This window comes from Talpa occidentalis, unplaced genomic scaffold (genome assembly GCF_014898055.3).
Source record: "Talpa occidentalis isolate TD23 unplaced genomic scaffold, MPIMG_talOcc4v2.1, whole genome shotgun sequence".
NCBI lineage: Eukaryota > Metazoa > Chordata > Mammalia > Eulipotyphla > Talpidae > Talpa > Talpa occidentalis.
This window is the reverse complement of record NW_026555331.1, coordinates 109,243,880-109,264,735: the sequence shown is the minus strand read 5'-3', so window position 1 is coordinate 109,264,735 and position 20,856 is coordinate 109,243,880. Positions and strand designations below refer to the sequence as shown.

General features: G+C 40.2%; 1 protein-coding gene across 3 annotated transcripts in view; it reads right to left on the bottom strand.

Annotated features, from left to right (window-relative positions):
* BMPER (BMP binding endothelial regulator) overlaps nucleotides 1–20,856 on the bottom strand; it is a 239,641-nt gene that overhangs the window by 108,192 nt on the left and 110,593 nt on the right. For all 3 annotated transcript variants that reach the window (XM_037510112.2, XM_037510106.2, XM_054692465.1), the window contains exons 7-9: nucleotides 11,475–11,574; nucleotides 3,320–3,429; nucleotides 60–200 (exon numbers count right to left, since the gene is read on the bottom strand). In XM_037510112.2, coding sequence (XP_037366009.1) covers nucleotides 60–200; nucleotides 3,320–3,429; nucleotides 11,475–11,574 — 351 coding nt within the window. The remainder of the gene's footprint in view (nucleotides 1–59; nucleotides 201–3,319; nucleotides 3,430–11,474; nucleotides 11,575–20,856) is intronic.

Genomic DNA, 20,856 nt, shown 5'->3' with positions numbered 1-20,856 from the left:
GAGCATTAAAGATACAGCAGTTTCTATGATACAGCAGTTTCTACAAGCTCATGACATACCCGGAAAATCTTGTTGCCAAACTTGCATACTTTGACGTCCTCTGGGGGCACTCGTAGGAGGCAGTCTTCACAACAAGCATCCTCGCCTTTGTCACAGCTGCCAGGGTGGGAACACTTCTTCTTACACACTATAGTAGAGTCCTGGGGGCCCAAAGACAAGCTAGAAATTAAAAATGAGTTCTACCTCTACCAAACATGATATCTGACCTCCTTTTAACCACCCACAAACAAGTGCTTTATAACACAGCCTGTAGACACACTGGTCTCTGTGGTGGCAATCAGTCTCTCTTGGGTCCATCCGTGACTTTAAGCCACCTTCTGTGAGTTCCATGTAAAGACAGGAGATCTTTCACCATACAGTAAAATTAAAAACTAGAATTCTTACGCAAGATGAATTTTTTTAGCATGCTCTATGTTCTCAAAGGAGCTGAGCCAGCAGTTTAAAAGCTGGGTCTGGCTCCTAGGAGTTTGCAGTGAATGGGGACCCTCACCAGGCTACTTAACCTTTGAGGGTGACAAGTTTAAGTCTGTCACTTAGAGGGTATGGCTTGATTTATAAAGTGCCATTCCACATTAATAAAAATGAATAAATACATGAATATTCATTCCACATGAATAAAATTACCAAGTAAATCATGCCTATTGATTCAGACAACCCACTGAAGAAAGAAGTTCAGAGTAGCTTGAGAAAGAAGCTTGTTGCAGCCAACCAAGTGCAATTTTACCTAGAGTAGGTTTCCAGCTGTAATGACTAGAAGAATGAAGCATTTATGAAACTAAGTAGAAGACATGGCCAGAGAAAGACATGACACAGGGTAGATTAGTAATTCCCCAAAAGTATTAAATTAATGTGAAATCAATGGAAAAGAAATAAGGCCAAACCATTTTCCAAGACACAGACCCTATTAGCAAGTTCTGAGGGAGCATTATATGCAAACAGCTGTGTAGATCAACATATATAACTTCTGTATTTTCTATGTTTGTCTATGATTTCAAGAGGTACTTCCAGTACCATCTATTATACTAAATGAAGGGTGCAAAAAATAGACTTATCTGTCTATAATTAATATGACCATGAGATGATTCTCCCTCCCTTTCCCCAGTTGCATTTATCATCTTTTATTTTTAAGGTTCTAACCACACCATATAGTGGATAGGATTTAGAGTTGAACAAGATCAGGGTAGAATGCCAATTTATTTTATTAGGTGTTTTATCTTGAGCAAATTCATCTCTCTGACTCTCATATTCTCCATTTTCAAGATGGACATGATAATACCTATTTCTCAGTTTCCTGTGAAGTATAAATAAAATATGCAAAGTACCTGGCACAGAGCTTAGCACACAAAAAATTATCATAAATCAGCTCAAAAACTGGGGAAAAATTCACTGTGAAACAGCACGTCCTGATTTACACCTTGAAAAAGAAATAATGCATTTTTTTCAATAATGCTCTCAAATAATGTATTTTTCCAGGTAGATGTCCCAATTATAATTAAAGACACACAGAGACACACACATGTGCACACAGCACTTGTGAGGCTGTGAGCCGGCACTGACTTAAGCAATGAGAATAGATAGGTAAATATACTTCTGTCCTCAAGGAACTCACAGTGTAAGAGGAGAAATAACCATGTAAACAAATAAATTGCAATATAACATAGTAGCAAATAGCACTAGAAAATGTGCAAAGGCAGCAGAGAAGAGATAATAGTCTATCAAGGTGGGTTTGGAAAGCTTCTCTGGAAGGTGACATCTGAGATAGATTGTTGATGATAAAGAGGAGTTTACTAGTGAAAATATAAGAAAGTGGGGACACTGATGGAAAGGAATTGCCATATTGGTAGACACAGAGCTCTGAAACTATTATGTTCAGAGAACTATTAAACAGCACCTGTTGTGTTACTGAATGGGGATCCTAGAAAGATAGACAGAAAATAATATTGATTATCCAAAATGATTACAACCTGATTATTCAAGCTTCCAACTTCCCAAAGATGACTGCAAATTCCTACCCTGGAATTCTCTTGGAGGAAAAGTGTTAATTACACTTTTCATCAAACACTGGGATTTATTGCCTAGATAGCTCTGAAAGAATCCATGAGCAAATCCAAAACACTGTATGCATAACTAATCCCACTGATGGAATGCCTGATTTTATTGCAATCAAGACAACTGAAATGTTAAATTTTTCATCAAAGGCTCAGTATCCCCAAGAGGAAGCTATAACCTGTGAAATTACCAGAGGGGAAGAGAAGTCCTGAGAATGGGGACCAATGAAAATGCAAGGAGTGGTTATATATTAACATAAGACAATACCAGCCATGGGAGAGAGGAAGGAGTCTCAGGAAAGTATTCTGGGCTTTTTAAGAATTACCCTATATCCAGTGCCAAGGAATAGACATCTCAGTCCTAACACAGCAAAGAAGTGCATGCCTTAAGTAATCTGGAACTTCTGAACTGTAATCCCAGCTACTGACTCAAAGCTAACATTGAACAAAAAGCACCTCTCTAGCTCTTTAGCTATTAAAAACAACAACAATCACCACCAAAATGTATTATTCTAAACTGTGTCACATAGCTGTTTAGATTAACTCACTAATCCCAAAGTCTTTCATGTGAACAATTCTCTTCTTGTATTCAAAGACAAATCACTGCATACATATAGTTTATAAATGTGTGGTGTGTATCCCTTTAAAATTCTGGAACTGTGAGATTCTTTTCTTACCAATATTTAGACTTTGGTTGGTTGCTTGTTTTTTGTTTGTTTGTTTGTTTGTTTTTTGAGAAAAGTGAGTAATGCTTCAAGTAAGAAGTGATGACCATATATGAATACTCTCTTCCAAATCTACTAGATTTATCTTTGTGATAAACTACAAATTCACACCTTTTCTTTTGTCTTGAATGTGATAAAAGTGATTTCTATTACCAAGTTTGTCAGAGATTTAATCTTGGATAAATGGTGTCAGAAGATACAGCCACATGTATCTATTTATCTAAGTCTAGAAAATTCCTGAGGATAGACCTTCAGAGTTACTTCTCTCCACCAGGAAATCATCTCTTGGTCTAGGGAAGATCCCAGGGAGTTACATTTCGGTTCTCTGCTTGAACTTTCTTGAGATCCTCAAATTCTTGAGATTCATAAAATAACATTAATATTGCCTCCACCAAAAAAAATTACACATTATTATGTCTGGTCATAATGTTAGTACTAAATCCCAAAATACTGTCATCATGGACCAGCCCCTCAGAGCAACCTTACCCTGCAGGTGCATGAAGTGCAGTTGTCGTAAAGAAAGGATGATCCGTTGTCATAAACATCACTGCGAAAGAGGCAGCTTCCAAATGGGAGGTCAAACACTTTCCTCTGCCCTAAGGGGAAGCAACCACACAGTATAAGCAAGACAGAAGTCAAGGATGTGCCACTTTGTCATTAGCAAATACATGTCAGGACTGTTATGTTAATTATGGAACCAAGGAAAACGGGAAGTCAGAGATAACCTCTTGGAAGATGTGATGCCTGAGCAGCATCTTTGAGAACAAGTAAAATTATCCAGAAGGTGGGTTTGACAGGGAAGAGGTAGAAGCCAAGATATAAAAGAAGAATCAATGATATGGAGCTTCAGCTCAAGAAATCACAAGTCTGTTGGCACAAAGGGTGAAACTAATTCAAAGAGTACATAGAGGCAGCTCCACATGCCAAGCATTCAGTCTTTCATAGGCTTCACATCTCTGTAGAATTAGTTTGATTTTCTCTGATGGGAACACTTGAACGTTGTCCAAAAGGACTGTAAAGGCAACCAAAAATAGGGAGCAAAATCTAATTTCCTCTTTTCATTTAGTATTTTGAGTTTCTACTCCCTGAAGCATAAAAATAAAATAAAATAAAATAAAATAAAATAAAATAAAATAAAATAAAATAAAATTCCTAACATGTTACTTTAATTATAGCATCTAGCAAGATGGTGGCAGAATGAAAACACTGGACTCTACTCCTCCACACATTCACAACGAAAATACAACTAAACAAACAAACCCTGGAAGATAAACATGATTATTGCATACATGAAGAAAAATGGCATGCAGAAAAGGGGTAGGAAAAACTATAAACTACTTAGAGTAATACCAGGCCAATACCACCCACAAGAAGGTGTCATGGTTGCCACATGGAGCCTCTCTGCAGTTGTAACTCAAAAGCACACATCTACCTTAGGGACATTTAAAACCAAGCACTACACTGGGGTACACAGAGTCAGTGTGAAGGACAGGTGATACTACAGTAGTAAGCATGCAAAGTAGTAAGCTGAAACAGTCCTGTGGAAGAAAGGAGAAAAATGAAGACATACTATCACCTGACTTTCAACTATGCTATAAATTAACAGAAATTAAGACAATATGGTATTAGCATAAAAATAGACATATAGCCCAATGAAATAGAATCAAAAGTACAGAAATAAATCCACATATATATCAATAATTAATTCATGAAAAATAACAATGGGAAAAGGAAAGCCTCTTTAATGAATGGTGCTGGGAAAACATGTGAAAGGATGAAATTGGATCGAGCTCTAACTCCATGAACAAGAGTCATTTCAAAATGTATTAAAGATTTAGATGTAAGGCCTGCAACATTAAAATATATAGAAGAAAATACTAGCCATAAGTTTGATGACATCAACGATAAAGATGTTTTTGGAGACTGAACTCCTACAGCAAAGGAAATGAAAGGAGAAACAAACAATTGGGATTAACTCAAATTGAAAAGCTTTTACACAATGACAAACATGTAAGTGATTAAAAAGACATCCTACTGAATTGCAGAAAGTATCCACACCTTACACAACTGACAGGAACTCATATACCAGGTATACGAAAATTTATATGATTTAACAATAAAGAAACAAACAACCTAACTAATAAATTGGCAGCAAATCTGAGCAGACAGTTCACCAAAGGCAACATTCTCAAAGCTAATAGATATATAGAAAAATGTTCAGCATCACAGCTTTTAGTAAGAAAGATAAAGTTCAAAATAGGATGTCATTGGGCCTCCCCTGGTGGCACAGCGGTTGAGTGCTGGGCTGCGAAGCTGCCCGCAGCCTCTGCAGCGCCGGTTCGATCCCTGGCCACCGCGAGGGTCCCACATGGCACACAGACCTCTCCTGCCGCCCGCTGCTCCCCTCAGCAGTGTACTTCGGTCCTTCTGCCTGTTCTGCTCTCCGCTCTGGCTCTGGTGGATTCTCTCACCCTCCCGCACTTCTGACTGTACCCAGTGCTCGTATAAATAAATAAATAAATCTCAAAAAAAAAAAATAGGATGTCATCTCATACCCGAGAGAATGGCACATATTAAGAAGATCCCCCATGCTCAGCGAAATAAGCCAGAAAGAAAAAGAAAAATACCGGATGGTCTCACTCATAGCAGGAATCTAGAAAACTTAAATAAGGGACCAGGAAAATGAATAACTATAAGAAAGTGAAAATCAAAATCAACAAAAAACTATGAACCAGAGACACTTTTTGGGGGGTGGGGGTGGGAGGGGAGGGATTGGGATCAGAATGGGGGGGTTGCAATTGTATGGGGAATATAAAAATAAAATTTATTATTTAAAAAAAAAAAAAGGGCCTCCCAGGTGGCGCAGCGGTTGAGTGCTGGGTTGCGAAGCTGCCCGCAGCCTCTGCAGCGTCTGTTCGATCCCTGGCTGCTCCCGCCACCGGAGGAGGGTCCCACATGGCGTGCAGACCTCTCCTGCCGCCCGCTGCTCCCCTCAGCAGTGTACTTCGGTCCTCTGCCTGCTTTGCTCCCTGCTCTGGCTCTGGTGAATTCTCTCACCCTCCCGTAGTTCTGACTGTACCCAGTGCTTGTATAAATAAATAAAAATAAATCTTAAAAAAAAAAAGAAGATCCCCAACAATAAGTGCAGGAAAGGATGAGGAGAAAATGGAACCCTATTATAATCCTATTATTGCCTTAAAAAAGAAAAAAACTAGAAATGGAAATGCCATTTAACCCAGAAATTCCACTCATGGGCATCTACCTAAAGAACTTGAAGTCATCCACTGAAAAGATCATAGGATCCTCAATGTTTAATGCAACTTTATTTAAAATATCTGGGACATGGAAATAACCTAACCGCCCACTGATAGAAGACTGAATTAAGTAGTTGTGATATAGCCACACAAAGGAATGTTATTCAGCAAAACCAAATGTTGCCATTTATAGCAAAATTGAAAGAATGCAAGGGAATTGTGTGCAGGAAAGCAAGTCATAATGAAAAAGATATATTGGGCTTTACATAGCAAATGATCCGACAAAGCAAAAATACTTATAAAAGCTAGTGGACTCTAATAAATGAATTGAGGCATCTCAGGTTAAGAAGAAAGGGGGATAAAAGGTCAGAAGGGTATAAGGGATGGCGGTGGGGAAAAAGAGAAACATTGATAAATTTAACAACCTGAAATAAAATATTCTTAATTTTTTTAAATCAAAAAATGAAAGAAAAATAAATTAAAATAATTCTGTTATATTTATCTTGTAGGCACAATAGGAAAAAAGTTACTTTGATTACACAGTAAGTTGAAAAGGCAAATATTCATTTTCACTCATCTAATTTACCTTTGTACCCTCTTTCTTCTTGTAAAAGATTAAAAATAATCTTTACTTTTCAATAGACCCCCATGACATGCTGAAAATACCTATAAATACATGATAAATACTGTTCTTAGAACTGTTGGAATTACTGTTAGGAGTCAAGAAATCTGTTATTTTCCTCTCAGAGCCAACCTCACAATTAAATCATTTATTATATCATTAGTTTATATCTCACCACCAGCAGCAAACTTGTTGTTCTTTAAAAGATGATAATGGGGGGGCCTCCCTGGTGGCGCAATCAGTTAAGACACAACCTATGAAGCTCTCCGCAGCCTCTGCAGCACAAGTTCGATCCCAGGCTGGCCAGGGAATAAAATTCCACATGGCGCAGCAGACCTCTCCTGACTTGCCCGCTGCTCCCCTCAGCAGTGTACTTCAGTCAATCTGCCTGTTCTGCTCCCCACTCTGTCTCTGGTGAATCCTCTCACCGTCCACACCTCTGGCCTGTACCCCACTCTTGTATGCATAAATAAATAAATCTTAAAAAAAATAAAAGATGATAATGAGTTATATTGGGGTGCCACATATGGACTCCCTGGTAACAGTGCTTTATAATCCAGGCCTCACTTCCCTCATAAAATTATATATATATATATATATATATATATATATATATATATCTCCAAAATCTCTTTTATGGTCAAACAAAATTTAACACAATGACTATATTTAAACCTAGCAAGTATTAATACTCTCAACTAAAACAAATATTCATGTGTGTGTGTGTGTGTGTGTGTGTGTGTGTGTCTGTGTGCACGCGTGGGTGTGTGTGTATTCTTAAAGTTTCTGAGAATTTAAAGACTAAATTAAAGAATTACCTGTAAAATTCAAAATTCATCTTTTCTTTAGATTTTCATCTAGGGAACCCCCAAAGGGTTATCTATCTTAAAGCACCAGAATCTGGACACAGACCAAAGTACATGAATTTGGCCCACCCCATCAAAATTGCTTCTGTTACAATTATACTTGCTTTTAAAACAGTTTAGTATAAGAAACATCATTCACTACAAAAATGAGGTGAAGTTATTTATCACTACTTCAAACACCCTCCTCTTTGTCATTCCATCAGAGATATATTCCTATTCTTTAATAATTAAAAATAGCTCTGCTTCAATTGAACAATTTTTTAAAATTGTGATAACCTAGTTTGCTGCTTTCCTATATTTTATCTACATGTGATTCATGTGTTTTGTAAATGTACTTAAATCCTTTTTGGTAAAGGCGGGATATAAGTGAATAAATAGATGCTGTCAAACGTCCTTCCCCACCAATCAAAATACATGTTCTTCGAGGCTGAACTCCATATTGTCTCTTCTGTGGCACTTTCATATTGTGGAGTGAGCAGCCCCTTCCTGTGTTCCCATAACCTGTTGCTCATACTGCAATGATTGTGATAATATTGTTGCATGGGGTGGATGAATGGATCGTGGATCAACGAATTCCTGAACAAATGTGACTAAAGGCTTAAATGATCCCTCAATAAAATGCAAACTTTACTTAAATATATTGATATAAAGCTCTTGGCACAGACCCTGGCATTCATTAAACACCACCAGTAGGTGGCCGATGACCAGGACCATCATTACCAGTGCCGGGCTGGGGCACTATGACAGGTGCAGTAGGTGGTCAGTGTACACTGAGCTCTGATGAGTTTCTTCACTGAAAATGAGAAAAGAATGTTCTAATCCAGAAGACAGAGGAATGCCACGTGAACAATCCTGGCCAAGGCAAAAATGAACAGCAAATCAGTGACCAACTGGCCAAAGCCTATGATTGCAGAGTCTAGAAAGCATTCTAGTTTGTTTGTTTGTTTTTTTTCTATCTGCCTTGTGTGGGGGTATGTTTCTTTTTTACCCCCAAAGAATATAAAATCTTATCTTTATCCTAGTGATCATGATCCAAACAAGATGAAACATTCATAAGACCAGTTTACAGATTTCACATGCAGCCTGATTGAAGCCATTTTCACTATTCTGCTGGGGTTTGACCCAACCAAAAAAGCACTCACTTGGAAGAATTATGATTTTCAATTTTCTACAATTTGCTATTCCTTCATCTCCTGTCTTAGGATCACAAATGAACAGAGAAACCTGCATTTAGTACAGTATTCATTGTTTGTGTGCGAAACCTCTAAGCTAACTCAGCATATCTACAGTACATCTAATTAATCCTTGATGCCAGGCCCAAATGCCACCTCCTCCGTGATATCTCTCCCACTTACATTGCAAACTGCTTCCACCATCACCCAGAGTATGATCATTTCTACCACAGTGAACGGGAGAACTTTATTCCAGGGACACAAGCACATGGACCAGAGGAAATGTCATTAAACAGTGCTTCTTTGTTCTTATAATGAGTTTATATTTACTTTAGAAGTATATGCATGTGTGTGTGTGTGTGTGTGTGTGTGTTCGTGGACATGCATAAGAAGACAAACTATGTAAAAGGTAGCAGAAGAATTCCTCAAAAAGGAGAAAACTGCCTTAGTTTAACAGGATGTCTTTACTTGCCAATTTGGTGGAAAGGCATGCCTGTGACAAACTGGGAATGAGGAAAATAAATAATGGCATGATTTGGAATTGGGAGAAATAAATTATGAAAGAAAGAAGAGTCCAGTAAGGGGAAGCATACTGGGAGCCAGGAGCCCAAATAAAAGAGACAATCAGTGAAATTTTCCAAAAGGCATAATAGCTAAGACCTTGGGTTTTTTTTTTTTTAAGATTTATTTATTTATTTATACAAGCACTGGGTACAGTCAGAAGCGTGGGAGGGTGAGAGAATTCATCAGAGCCACAGCAGGGAACAGAACAGGCAAAGTGACAAAATACACTGCTGAGGGAAGCAGTGGGCATGGCAGGAGAGGTCTGTCGCGCCATGTGAGACCCTCGCCAGCAGCTGGGGATCGAACCGGTGCTGCAGAGGCTGCGAGCAGCTTCGCAGCCCAGTGCTCAACCGCTGCACCACCAGGGGAGGTCCAGCTAAGACCATTTAAGAAGAAATGAGCTTAAAACTCTTTTTTTTTAAGTTATTTACCATGTTCTCTGTTATCACCCTCATTATCCAAATCCATCAGTAAAATCTGTTTGACAAGCCTTGTTTCAGTAACACTATATTGATACAAAAAAGACTGGAAGAGGTGATGGCTGGGAAATTACAAAATATGTTAAAAAAAAATAAAGAGGAGGAGGTGGTGGGAGGGGAACAGGGTGAAGGGAGCCGAGAGATAGAAAGAGACTGCAGAAGCAGAAACATAAAGCCACTCGTGACTAGAGAAAATATTGGCTCCCTCAAGGATTCCTGGAGTTTGGGGGCAGGGAGGATCTGTATGGTGTGCCAAGCTAATTTTATTTGAATCTAGTCTGACCTCAGCTAGCTCAAGGGCCTAGGAATGATTAGGGAGCAGAGATATGGATTATAGACAGAAGCCAAAAAAACTCATGCTCTAGAGACTCCCCTTCTGGGTGGTCTCCTTTCAGTTGGCAACATGCTCGCTGCCTCCAGGTCACCAGGGGAACTGAGGTGCAGCAGGTCAGAGCATGGACTTAGGAATCACACCAGGTGTTCAGGTATCGACTCCAAAACTCACCATCTGGGCCACCTTCTAGGGATCTACTTCCCTTTTAGTAATAAAACGAATAACAGCACCTATATCACACGGCAGTGTTGCAGGATATATTTAATACATATGAGTCACAGCTCAGAGAAGATTAAATGAGAAAAAACATATAAAATGCTTTGCATGATGCCAACTACATATCAAATGCCAACATGGAATAGCTAAGGGTGAAGGATAGAAACTGGACTCTTGGTGGTGATCACAATGTAGTACATGCAGATGCAGGATGATATGATATTCCTGAAACCCACTTATGTTATAAACCAATATTACTTCAATACAACTTTTAAAAAACTTTTGAACTATTATAAGACCTTAATTATGGCAACATGTTCATTAAAATTATTGAACTCCCCTTTCAAAAAATAAAAGGAAATAGCTACTACTCCTTTGTGTTGGCTATTATGCATTAAATCCTTCCAAATTTTCTTATTTGGGAAATGCTATCCTCCTGCAGAGTTTTGCCTCTAAAAGCAACACTGGTCGGGCCTCCCCTGCTGGTGCAGGTGGTTGAGCGCCGTGCTGTGAAGCTGTCTGCAGCCTCTGCAGCACTGGTTTGATCGCAGCCGACAAGCGAGGGTCCCACATGGCGAGACAGACCTCTCCTGACTTGCCCACTGCTCCCTTCAGCAGTGTATTTCGTCAGTCTGCCTGTTCTGTTCCCCTCTCTGTCTCTGGTGAATCCTCTCACCCTCCCATGCATCTGGCCTGTACCCCGGTTCTTCTTTAAAATAAATAAATAAATCTTTTTAAAAAATAAAAAAGTAAAATAAAAGTAATACTGGTCTAGATTATTCCATGTATTACTTCAGAGGCCTCTAAAGTACATCCCTAGTAATCATCATAAGCCTAATTAAAGATATTTTCTTTAATAGAGTCCTCCCTAAGAGGGGATGGAGAGGGAGAATGTCTGATGTACCAGGTTTACAGATACAGGGAGAGACAAAAGAGAAGAAACCTCTGTGGAGGCCTCATGAAGATACCAAACACTGTACACACCTTGCACTGCCATCACCAGGCATAGTTATCTCTAACAAGCCATGAAATAGGACTACCTAGGAACCCCAAGATAACAATGAGAACAAACACTCTGAGCAGAATCTCTGGGAATAAATGACAATGTTCTTTGACCTGAAAACAGTCACTCACCCAAACATTTGGGGCAGCACTGTCCTGGGGGGATGTGGCTAAGGTGCTGGGGACAGGAAAGAATGGGACAGACTTCTCTCACGCACTGTGTCCTGCCTCCCTGAAGAAAAGAGAGAAAAAGGCACATTTAGAAAAGTAAGTGCATATATATCGTGTAATCAATATATCTGGAACAAACCTACGACCTTCTCTGATATTAGGTCCTTGGGCTGTCTGCTCAGGTCCAAGTAATTTCTCCCAAGAATGCTTTTATCTTCCCTGTAGACCAGTACCTGCAAAAAGACTGCTCCTAAAAAAGGTCACAATATTACTCTCCCCGCCCTCCACCATTTTCTTGTTTTCCTACACAAGACCAATCAACTGTCTTATTTTGCTTGGGCATGAGACATTCAGAACTAAAATCAGGAAAATCTCAAGCAAACCAGGATAAGTTGGCTTCCCATTCCAACCTCCTTCAAGCAAAGGAACCCTCTGAGTATTAACTAAGACTGTGCCTCCTCCTTTAGACCCCATCCTTCTGCAGACATCTTTCTCCAGGAAGATGTCACTTCCTTCAGGAAGGTTTCCCTTCCTGCCTCAGCTTAAAAGTGTTTCTAGGATGGTTCAATGAGGATTGGATTAGATGAAGCAATTAATTTGCTAAAATGGATACACTACAAGTCATTTCACTGAATTCACAAAACTGACCAAATGTGTTTTCATTAATTATAGAGTTTAGGGCCTCCCCTGGTGGCTCAGCGGTTGAGCGCTGGACTGCAAAGCTGCCCACAGTCTATGCAGCACCAGTTGGATCCCCGGCTACTGATGAGGGTCCCACATGGCGTGACAGACCTCTCCTGCCGGGCCCACTGCTCCCCTCAGCAGTGTATTTCGTCACTCTGCCTGTTCTGTTCCCCGCTCTGGCTCTGGTGAATTCTCTCACCCTCCCGCACTTCTGACTGTACCCAGCACTTGCATAAATAAATAAATCTTTAAAAAAAATTAGAGAGTTTATACCAATTGATATTAGGGTTTATAGAAATCTTCCTAGTCCCTCCATTCTTGATCTTTCTGTTCTTCAGCACTCATTACCACTAACACCCATTCTTCATTTCTTTACCTCTGCAGTGCCTCCTCTCCCCATTCTCCACCCACCCATGGGTGTCTCTCCACTCTTTAGAATGCCAAGATTCAGTATGCTGACTCCTGCTGCCCAACCCCCCAGCAGAGGTGCTGTTTTTCTAACCTTAACAAGTTGTAACTGAATCTTCAGAAGGATGGGACAGAAAAAAAAAGTGCTTTCCAGTCAACTTACAGACAACAGCTTTGCAAAGGTGATGGAAAAACTATTCTGTGTCATAGGAATTGCTGTAAAATTTATGAATAATTTTTAAAAAATTAGTAAAATTGTTAAATAGGTCACTAGGCAAAAGGAATTTCAATAGATTGGGAGTTTTCTGGAATTTGAACTAGAAACCAAAGTAATAGAAGGCAGGTACATGCTGTATCAAGCCAGTAATTTCTGCCTCAAGAGGCCACAGAGCTGAGGAACTCACACCTCCAAGAGCAGTGGGCCTCCCAAGGGAGAGATGCCCTCAAGGCATTTCCTCATACCTTCCTTACACTTTCTGCACTAAAAGCAGACATCCACAGTCAGGATCAAGTTCATTCCCACCCTTCTCGCTGCTGTTGAATGTTGTCTCTGTTCTGGCCATTTTTATTATTCATTTTTTGTTAGGGCTGGATGAAAAGGGTAGGGGCATTATGTCTTTTTAAATATTTATTCTTTTTTAGCTGCTTTCATGTTGAATCTTTCCCTAAAAAGAGAACATGTAGAAATACCACAAAGAGCTCTTCTGTTGTTTTCACATTATTTCCAGATCAGCAAGCCTCATTTAAAATCTCCTAAGAATCCCTGACTGTTCTCCTTGAGAGTGCTCACTCAACTCTGCATGATCCTGAAGTTTGGAGCCTTTCATCAGATTTGAGGGGTAGAGTACCTGAGCTTTAGGTCAGACTCTGGATCCACCTCAGCTTATACATAAACCAGAAATCAAATCTGGAGGGAGAACATAAGGCTTTTAATTTTAAAGAAATTCATCTGCAAGCAACTTCTAAAACCTTGACGCCTCGGGCCACACGAGGTTGCCTGTGTGTTGGCTTCTAGATGCACAGAGAACACATTCTTTTCATCGATAGTCTCTGTTCTTGTTGGATCAGCATCTATTTTTCAAGCATATTTTAAAATTAAAATTTTAAAAAAATATTGCATAATTGCATAGGAGTTAACGTGTCCAACACTTTGGAAAGCTGGCAAAAGATTATGTGTGCTTCAGTAATTTTCCTTACAATAAGGTCAAAGAGCGAATTTTGCATACATAATACAACTGCAGTGTGCATTTCCCAAGAGTCCCTTAAAGTAACTTGAACTCCAATCTGGGTTTGCTGGTTTAGTCAAGTTTTATTTTGTTTGGGTTGCAATATTGTGGCATAGCCCAAGTCCTGAGGCTGCATTCCAATTAATGCCTCCAAAGAAAGTCCCGGGCCCTTTCAGCTCACAACCTGCTTCTATGATTTCAACTCAGCAGGGACGCTGGTGAAACTATAAGCTACCGCCATGTTGTAAACCAAGCAAGTTAAAATAGCAGAAGCAAATATTTCTGTTTCTAAAAATGCACTAATTCCTACTGTTACCACACTAACTCAGGCTCTATCAGATATTACAATCACTTTCTAATTGGTTTTCCTCCCTCAGCTCTCTTTCACTAATCCATCTCAGAAGGTTCAGTACGTCCAGGACTTTTTCCAGTATCCATCCATCACGACATTATTTGATCAAATATTTGTTTAAGGCCTACCATATGCCACAACTACAGCAGTGAATATAACATACAAAATTATTCCCTTTATGGCGCTGACATTACCGTGAGCTTGCCTCCATCCTGCTAAGGTGAAGAACAACTTGCCACTGCATTCAGAACAAAGTTCAACCCACTGAGGCTAAAAGTCACTGTAGAAATGACTATGTGCTCACTAAAATCTGTTCTCCTAAGACAGTAACCCTACACCTCCCAGACTCCCTTGCAGTTAGATATGTCCAAATGGAGGGGTGGAAATAAAATGTGCACATCTCTAGGTCTGACCTGTAAAAGCCTCTCACATACAATGCCCTGCTCCAGTCTTTCTTTCCCTACAGGATGAAGAGCCAGCTGAATGTTGGGGACATCAAAAACTTGGCCCAAAACGAAAAGATCCTGATACCCTGAGTTACCATAAGGAAGTCTAGCCACCAAACACCTGCAATGAACTGTGAAAGCCTGAACTCCAACACAGACAGAGGATTTCAGTTTTCTCCCCATCTCACTAGTGCCTATTAAAATCCTGCTTCATTTTGACTCAATTATAAATTGGATCAAAAATATCACCAAAAAAAAATCATGTCCTTAGCCATGCTTCTCATGTACAAAGCCTCATAGACCCCTTCATTTCCCAGGAACCGCCTCTACTTTTCCATCTCTCTTCTCTTAGCTCTACTCCTGTATTTTTGACACATGCATAAGAGCTTAATCCTGAAATATGACAATGGCTTTGTTTCCTCTAAGGTAGACTTTTATGGGTGCAGGGACATGTCCTTTGAGCTTAAGGAAACATCTCGATGAAAATTTGCTAAATTGAAACACAAGCCATCAGATGTAATGAGCTCTGAAAACTAGATGAACTTTCCAAACAACTTTAAATACAGGATGCCAATGCAGTGGTACAGTTCAGGGCTGTCTAACTCACTTACCTTTGTATTTCCTTGGATTGTGCACATTTTAAGTACTAAAGGTTTGTTGGCACTGATATTTAACCTCAACTTGTAAAGCTGGGAGGATTGCTAGTAATCTGTGTATTTTGCTAAATTTTTGATATTTTAATATTTATTTTAACTTTGGGGGTTACATTTTTGCTTTTCTACATGTGCACCCTCTACCAATCCCTCCTCTCTCCCTCCCACCCCATTCCCTCTGGTAATCATTACATTCTTTCACTAGTACAAGATTTATTCCTACTATAATTCTGCCTATGTATGCTTTCTGGTTATTTAGTAGCAGGATACAAAATCAGTGGCATTTCCACATGCAAATAATATATGAGAATAAAGGAAAATAAGGAATACAATCCTATTTATAATCATGTCAAAAACAATGAAGTGCTTGAGTGTAAACTTAACAAAGGAGGTGAAGGACCTCTACTTTACAGTGGAATATACTGGAAAGTATAAAACTCTGGTAAAGGAAAATTTCTTAAAGGTTAAAATACATAAGGAATGAATTACAATATTCTCACATGTTTAACAAAGAAAGAAATGTTAGCAACTTCCATACTGCTTGTACGTTAGGGTTTTCATAATATACGTTGCCTTGGAAAGATAAGTTTATACTTTAAAACTGTCGTTCTTTTAATTGCATATGTAAGCATTTCTCCAAATGTAGCTGGTTTAAAAAATAAAAGACATGGAATTTGTCCCAGGTTTATTTGCTGTCCCCTTATTTTCATTTTGGCTGATTCAGTCAAGCACACAATGGCTGTGTGTCAAGGTTTACCCAGAGTAGCAGTTTTGTTGCAAAATAAAAATCTATCTTCCTGAATACAGTGATGAGTGCAAGATGATAAAACCACAGCCATGTGCATACCCGATGATTCTCCCACCCCGAGGACTGCTGTGAATAGGGGCCTGGAAGCCATCCTGGAGCATGTGACAGGGCACCCAGCCGTTGACCAGGACCCAGAGCCTGGCCCCCTCACAGGAGGCAGGAGCAGAGTAGTGCAGGGCTCACCCATGACAACCAATCAGTTACATTTGCCCACACTCTAGAACAATTATTTCCCCAATAATCACTTCCTTGAAAAGAATGGAGCTCACCATTGATGCTAAATGAAAGTGGGAAGAAGGAGAGAGAGACTAGAGGGGTTAATATAGGGGAGAAAAACATCTAGAGTGCAAAGGATTTCTGTGTGGCCCATAATTCTTATGTGACAACAACCACTGGTGCAAAGCTGATGTGTGAGTCGAGCGCCTACTCAATTACAAATTGGGTCAAAAAGAAAATCATGTTCTTAGCCATGCTTCTTTTTGGCCTGAAACTTTATTTTTGGTAAAGTTTCAGAGTATGACAGTAATCTCCAGGGGTAAACGTTTTAGTACTTGGCGTCCCCTGTTCTTGGCTAGTGCTGAAGAGGAAATCAAAGTAGGGGCAGGGCTACAAGTGAGCTGTAGGGATAAGGAAGCAGAAGTAGGGGAGACAGGATGCCCCAATTGTGGTGGGAGGAGAAAAAGAGATGCACACACTGTACACATGTACATACCCCTGTGGTATAATTTGTGCATGTGTGTTTGTGAGATTTACCCACTATGCCAGGGTTTTTACAGATCTTGGCACATTTGACATTTTGGGTCAGAAAAATTTTTGATTTAGTGGGCCGTACATCACAATATAGGATATTTAGCAGCATCCCTGGCCTCTATCCACTAGATGCCAGTATCACACTTTGTCCCCTGGTTGCAACAAACAAAAATGTCTTCAGACACTGCCAAATAGCCTGGGGGACAAAAATCACTCTGAATTGAGAGTCCTGTCTGCACTAGACCAACGTTTTCTCAAGCCACAGTCCAAGAACCTGTATTCAAAGTAAATTTCCCCAATGAGTTAGAAACTGCTGTCCAGGGACTGTGTTTTACAAAATGTCTCACTAACGTGAGCTTCCAGCAAGAAGGGAGTAAGGCTTATTTAGATTGTTTGCTCCTCTGGCACAAGCACACATCATCGCATATAACTCGTGCTCAGGACACCTGCTCTGAACGATAGAGTAAAGGTTTTAGGCAGAGGAGCTCTCGTTGATAGAACATGGCCCCATGTCACCTGTCTGCTGGCTGGAAGTCACTTTGATTCAGGCTTGTGAGGGAGGCAGTGGGGAAGGAGTAGGGACAGAGCTGTGATGAGATGATGGGCTTGAAATGTACTTCACCAGGTTGTCTGTGCTAAGACCAGGGCAGCCTTTATTATCATCTGTGAGCATCCTGGGAAATCTAAACATTATAGCTCTACATGGACTTTTGTTTTGAAATGATAAAACTCAACTTTGATTTTACACACAAATCATCAAGGACATGTCAGCAAAACTCGACCAAGATACCTACTCTGTCCATTAAATTCTGGAGTAAACAATGATCCCTGAGACAGGATCTGACAAAAGGACTGACAAAAACTAAAGCCCTTTTGTGCTTCACTATCTATTCGGAGAACCATGGACTGATGTTCTGTCTTGAGAATCAAGATGAAACAAGTTACTTTTATTTTTCCCATCAATTAATGTTTCTAAGTCCAATGGTCTTGTTGTTTGTATTATTGCTTTCACTTCCTATTGGCTTGTAACAACACACATTTATTGCCCTACAGTTCTGGAGGTCAGAGTTCTGAGATCAATTTCTCTGGGCTAAAATCAAATTATGCACAGAGCTGCTGCATTCCTTCTGGAGACTCAAGGGAAGGATCTGTTTCCTTGCCTTTTCCAGCTGCTAGAGGCTGCCTGCCTTCCTTGGCTCATGGGCCCCGTCCTCCACCACCAAAGCCAGCGGTGCAGCCACTACAAGTCTCTCCCTGACCCGGGTTTTCTGCTTCTCATCACTGTCCCTTCTCTGGCTCTTGCCCTCCTTTTGTATGGATTCTTGTTAAAGGTCCCATCCAGATAATGCAGGATAATGGCTCCATCTCCAAATCCTTAACTTGATCACATCTGTAAAATGTCTTTTGCTGTATAAGATAACAGTCACAGGCTTGGAGAATTAGGAAATGGACATCTTGGGGTTCAGATCATACATTATTCTGACTACCACAGTTACTATCAAAAATAACATTTCCCTGTGCAGTCTCAAATACAATATCTCAGACCTAATGTCAATACACTAAATACAACACACCGAGCACACTAAAATAACCCTGTTGTATCAGTCTTTCTCTCTCCAAGAAAGCAACTTTCCCCATGTTTTCTAGGAAGGAAAAGATAGCCAACAACCTCAGCTTATATTCTGGTCATATGGTTGCTGAAATGAACAAGTTCATGCCCACTCGTGTTTGTTCTTCCTATGCATATGTGTAGTTATTTCATCATATCTTTCAGAAGGTGACATTCAAACTAGACAATCAAGTGTCTCATCATATTACTCTCTCCTTATTGTCACAGGTTTAGGATCAATTTAAAAAATGTTCAGACAGACCTTGCCCAAGGTGCCTAGAATTGGCTTTTTCCAATGAGTATCACCTTGGTATGTGGAACTAAGGTCAGTGGAGGCCCTGTGGACCTCAGGAGAAATTCTTACCATAAGCTTAAAGAATGAAGATTACCTAGGCTGGGGTAGCAGCTACAGAAATTACCTTTTACAGAAGCCAACCTTAAGGTGGGGTAAACACCTAGAGGAAAGGTTCCATCATTTAAAGTCACCCCTTCCTCATCCAGTGAGACCCTCTCCTCTCCACTCGATAGCCCAGGCCCCATCCCATCTCTTAACACAGGACATAAATCCTCAGTTTGTCCCATTTACTTTATAATTTACAGCCAAGCAAATTCTCTATGTGCATACAGTTAAATTTGGTCTTTTCTCCTACTAATCTTTCTGATGTTCATTTGTTTACCCAGCCCAAGAACCCAGAGGATTGTGGGAATTTTCCTGAGACCTGACACAGGCAATTCATGAGTGTGATGGTTTCAGGGGCAAACTTGCAGGTGTCACAGAAGTGACACCTTTCAGCCAAAAGTCCTGTCCTGTGGGCAAGTGCTAATCCCTGTAGCTGAAGTTCCACCAAGCCACTGACTTGTGCACTCACCCTCTGCCCCACGTCAGTGAACCTTGCAGGGACTCAATATCCTCTGTCAGAGATGACACCCCAAAAGTTTGATGGTGTTCATCATATTAAAAGATATGAGCAGAAGATGAAACATATGCCCGTTCAGCTTAGCACAAGGCTTCACAAGGCACAGCAGCGAGTCTCGGCGACTGAGGGCACAGCCTGATGCCAGCTCTTGCCAGGGAGCAGCCCACTCAGGCTGCAGAGACAGTGTATCTTCAAGTGCGCAAGGGACAGAAAGCCAAAGATTCTATTTCCTGAAATAAATATTAGGTTCATAAGTAAACAAATGGGATAAATGTCTTCACTGTTGCTTCACTAACTCCATTTTGAAAAGGGAGTTTCTATATTATGTTTGATTAAGGCTTGTATTTAAAGGTAAGATGTCTCATTTGTCTGGTTCTTAGTTCTTCCTTGTTACTTAGCTGAATGGCAGTTTGGTTGGTTTGTTGCTGTTTTGAAAAAGGAAATTTAGAAATTCTTCCTCTTCCCCAAGGCCAGCTACCACTCAGGCAAACTGACTAATCACTGATAACAGTAGGATCCCATTTGAGGGAAATTCCAACTGGTTCTGGATTTCTACCAATACTTTATGCCTTCCTTTGTCTATTTTAGAAGCAGGAAGATAAACCCACCTGCTGGGAAGCTCAGATGAGGTCTCTGAACAATGGCCCTGGGAAGTGAGGCCTGAGGAAAGTCCTGGAAATTCAAAGATTTGCCAGTCTCAGTTTGTTTGGCTTCTGCCAACAGGTGCTGAGGGACAAATGAAGCCTAAGAGATCTGCCTGAGCAATGTGATCCCCTTTCCAAGACACACTAAGCAGAGAGTAGGGGCTTGCTGATAAGGGCCCCAGAGATTCTAGTCCTGCCATGCATGCAAGCATGAGCATTCCCTCTCTGAGACAATCGACAAATAAACAAATACATCCACAAGAGAACACATTCCTAGTATTTTCAATTTCCAGAGACGCTGTAGACCACCCAGGCAGGGCATTTCTCAATCACCTGAAAAAAAGGGCCAAAGAAAGAAAATGAGCCCTTTTCTTTATTTGCCATTTTTATCAAAGTTCAACCTTTCATCATCCTGTAAGTAGTCAAAGCTGTTACAAGCCTACTGCTGACACATCAAACACTTTATCTATAGTCTGGCCCACTTCCAGGGAGATGAAAAGAACAATCATTCAGAACTCACACCTCAGAACAGTTATGAGCCATTCCTGAAAGGAAGGAAATAACACCATTGTGCAGGAGAAAGGGCATTTTTCATGTTCGCCAGGCTGTCTACTCCGCAGCAAAGCTAGACATGCACTAAGAAGGAAGCCACATGATGAACGCAAGTGAGATTAGAAATACTGACCTGCTTACCCAGAAGCCCAGGCCTAGCTGAAGAACTGCTTCTCTCTCTATCATCTTTCCATTGACCTTTATGTTTGGCTACCAAAAGTAGTTTATGAATACCATATGCTTTGAATATTGCTTTATTTTGTTTCCAGAATGTTTCATTTGCACTTATCATTT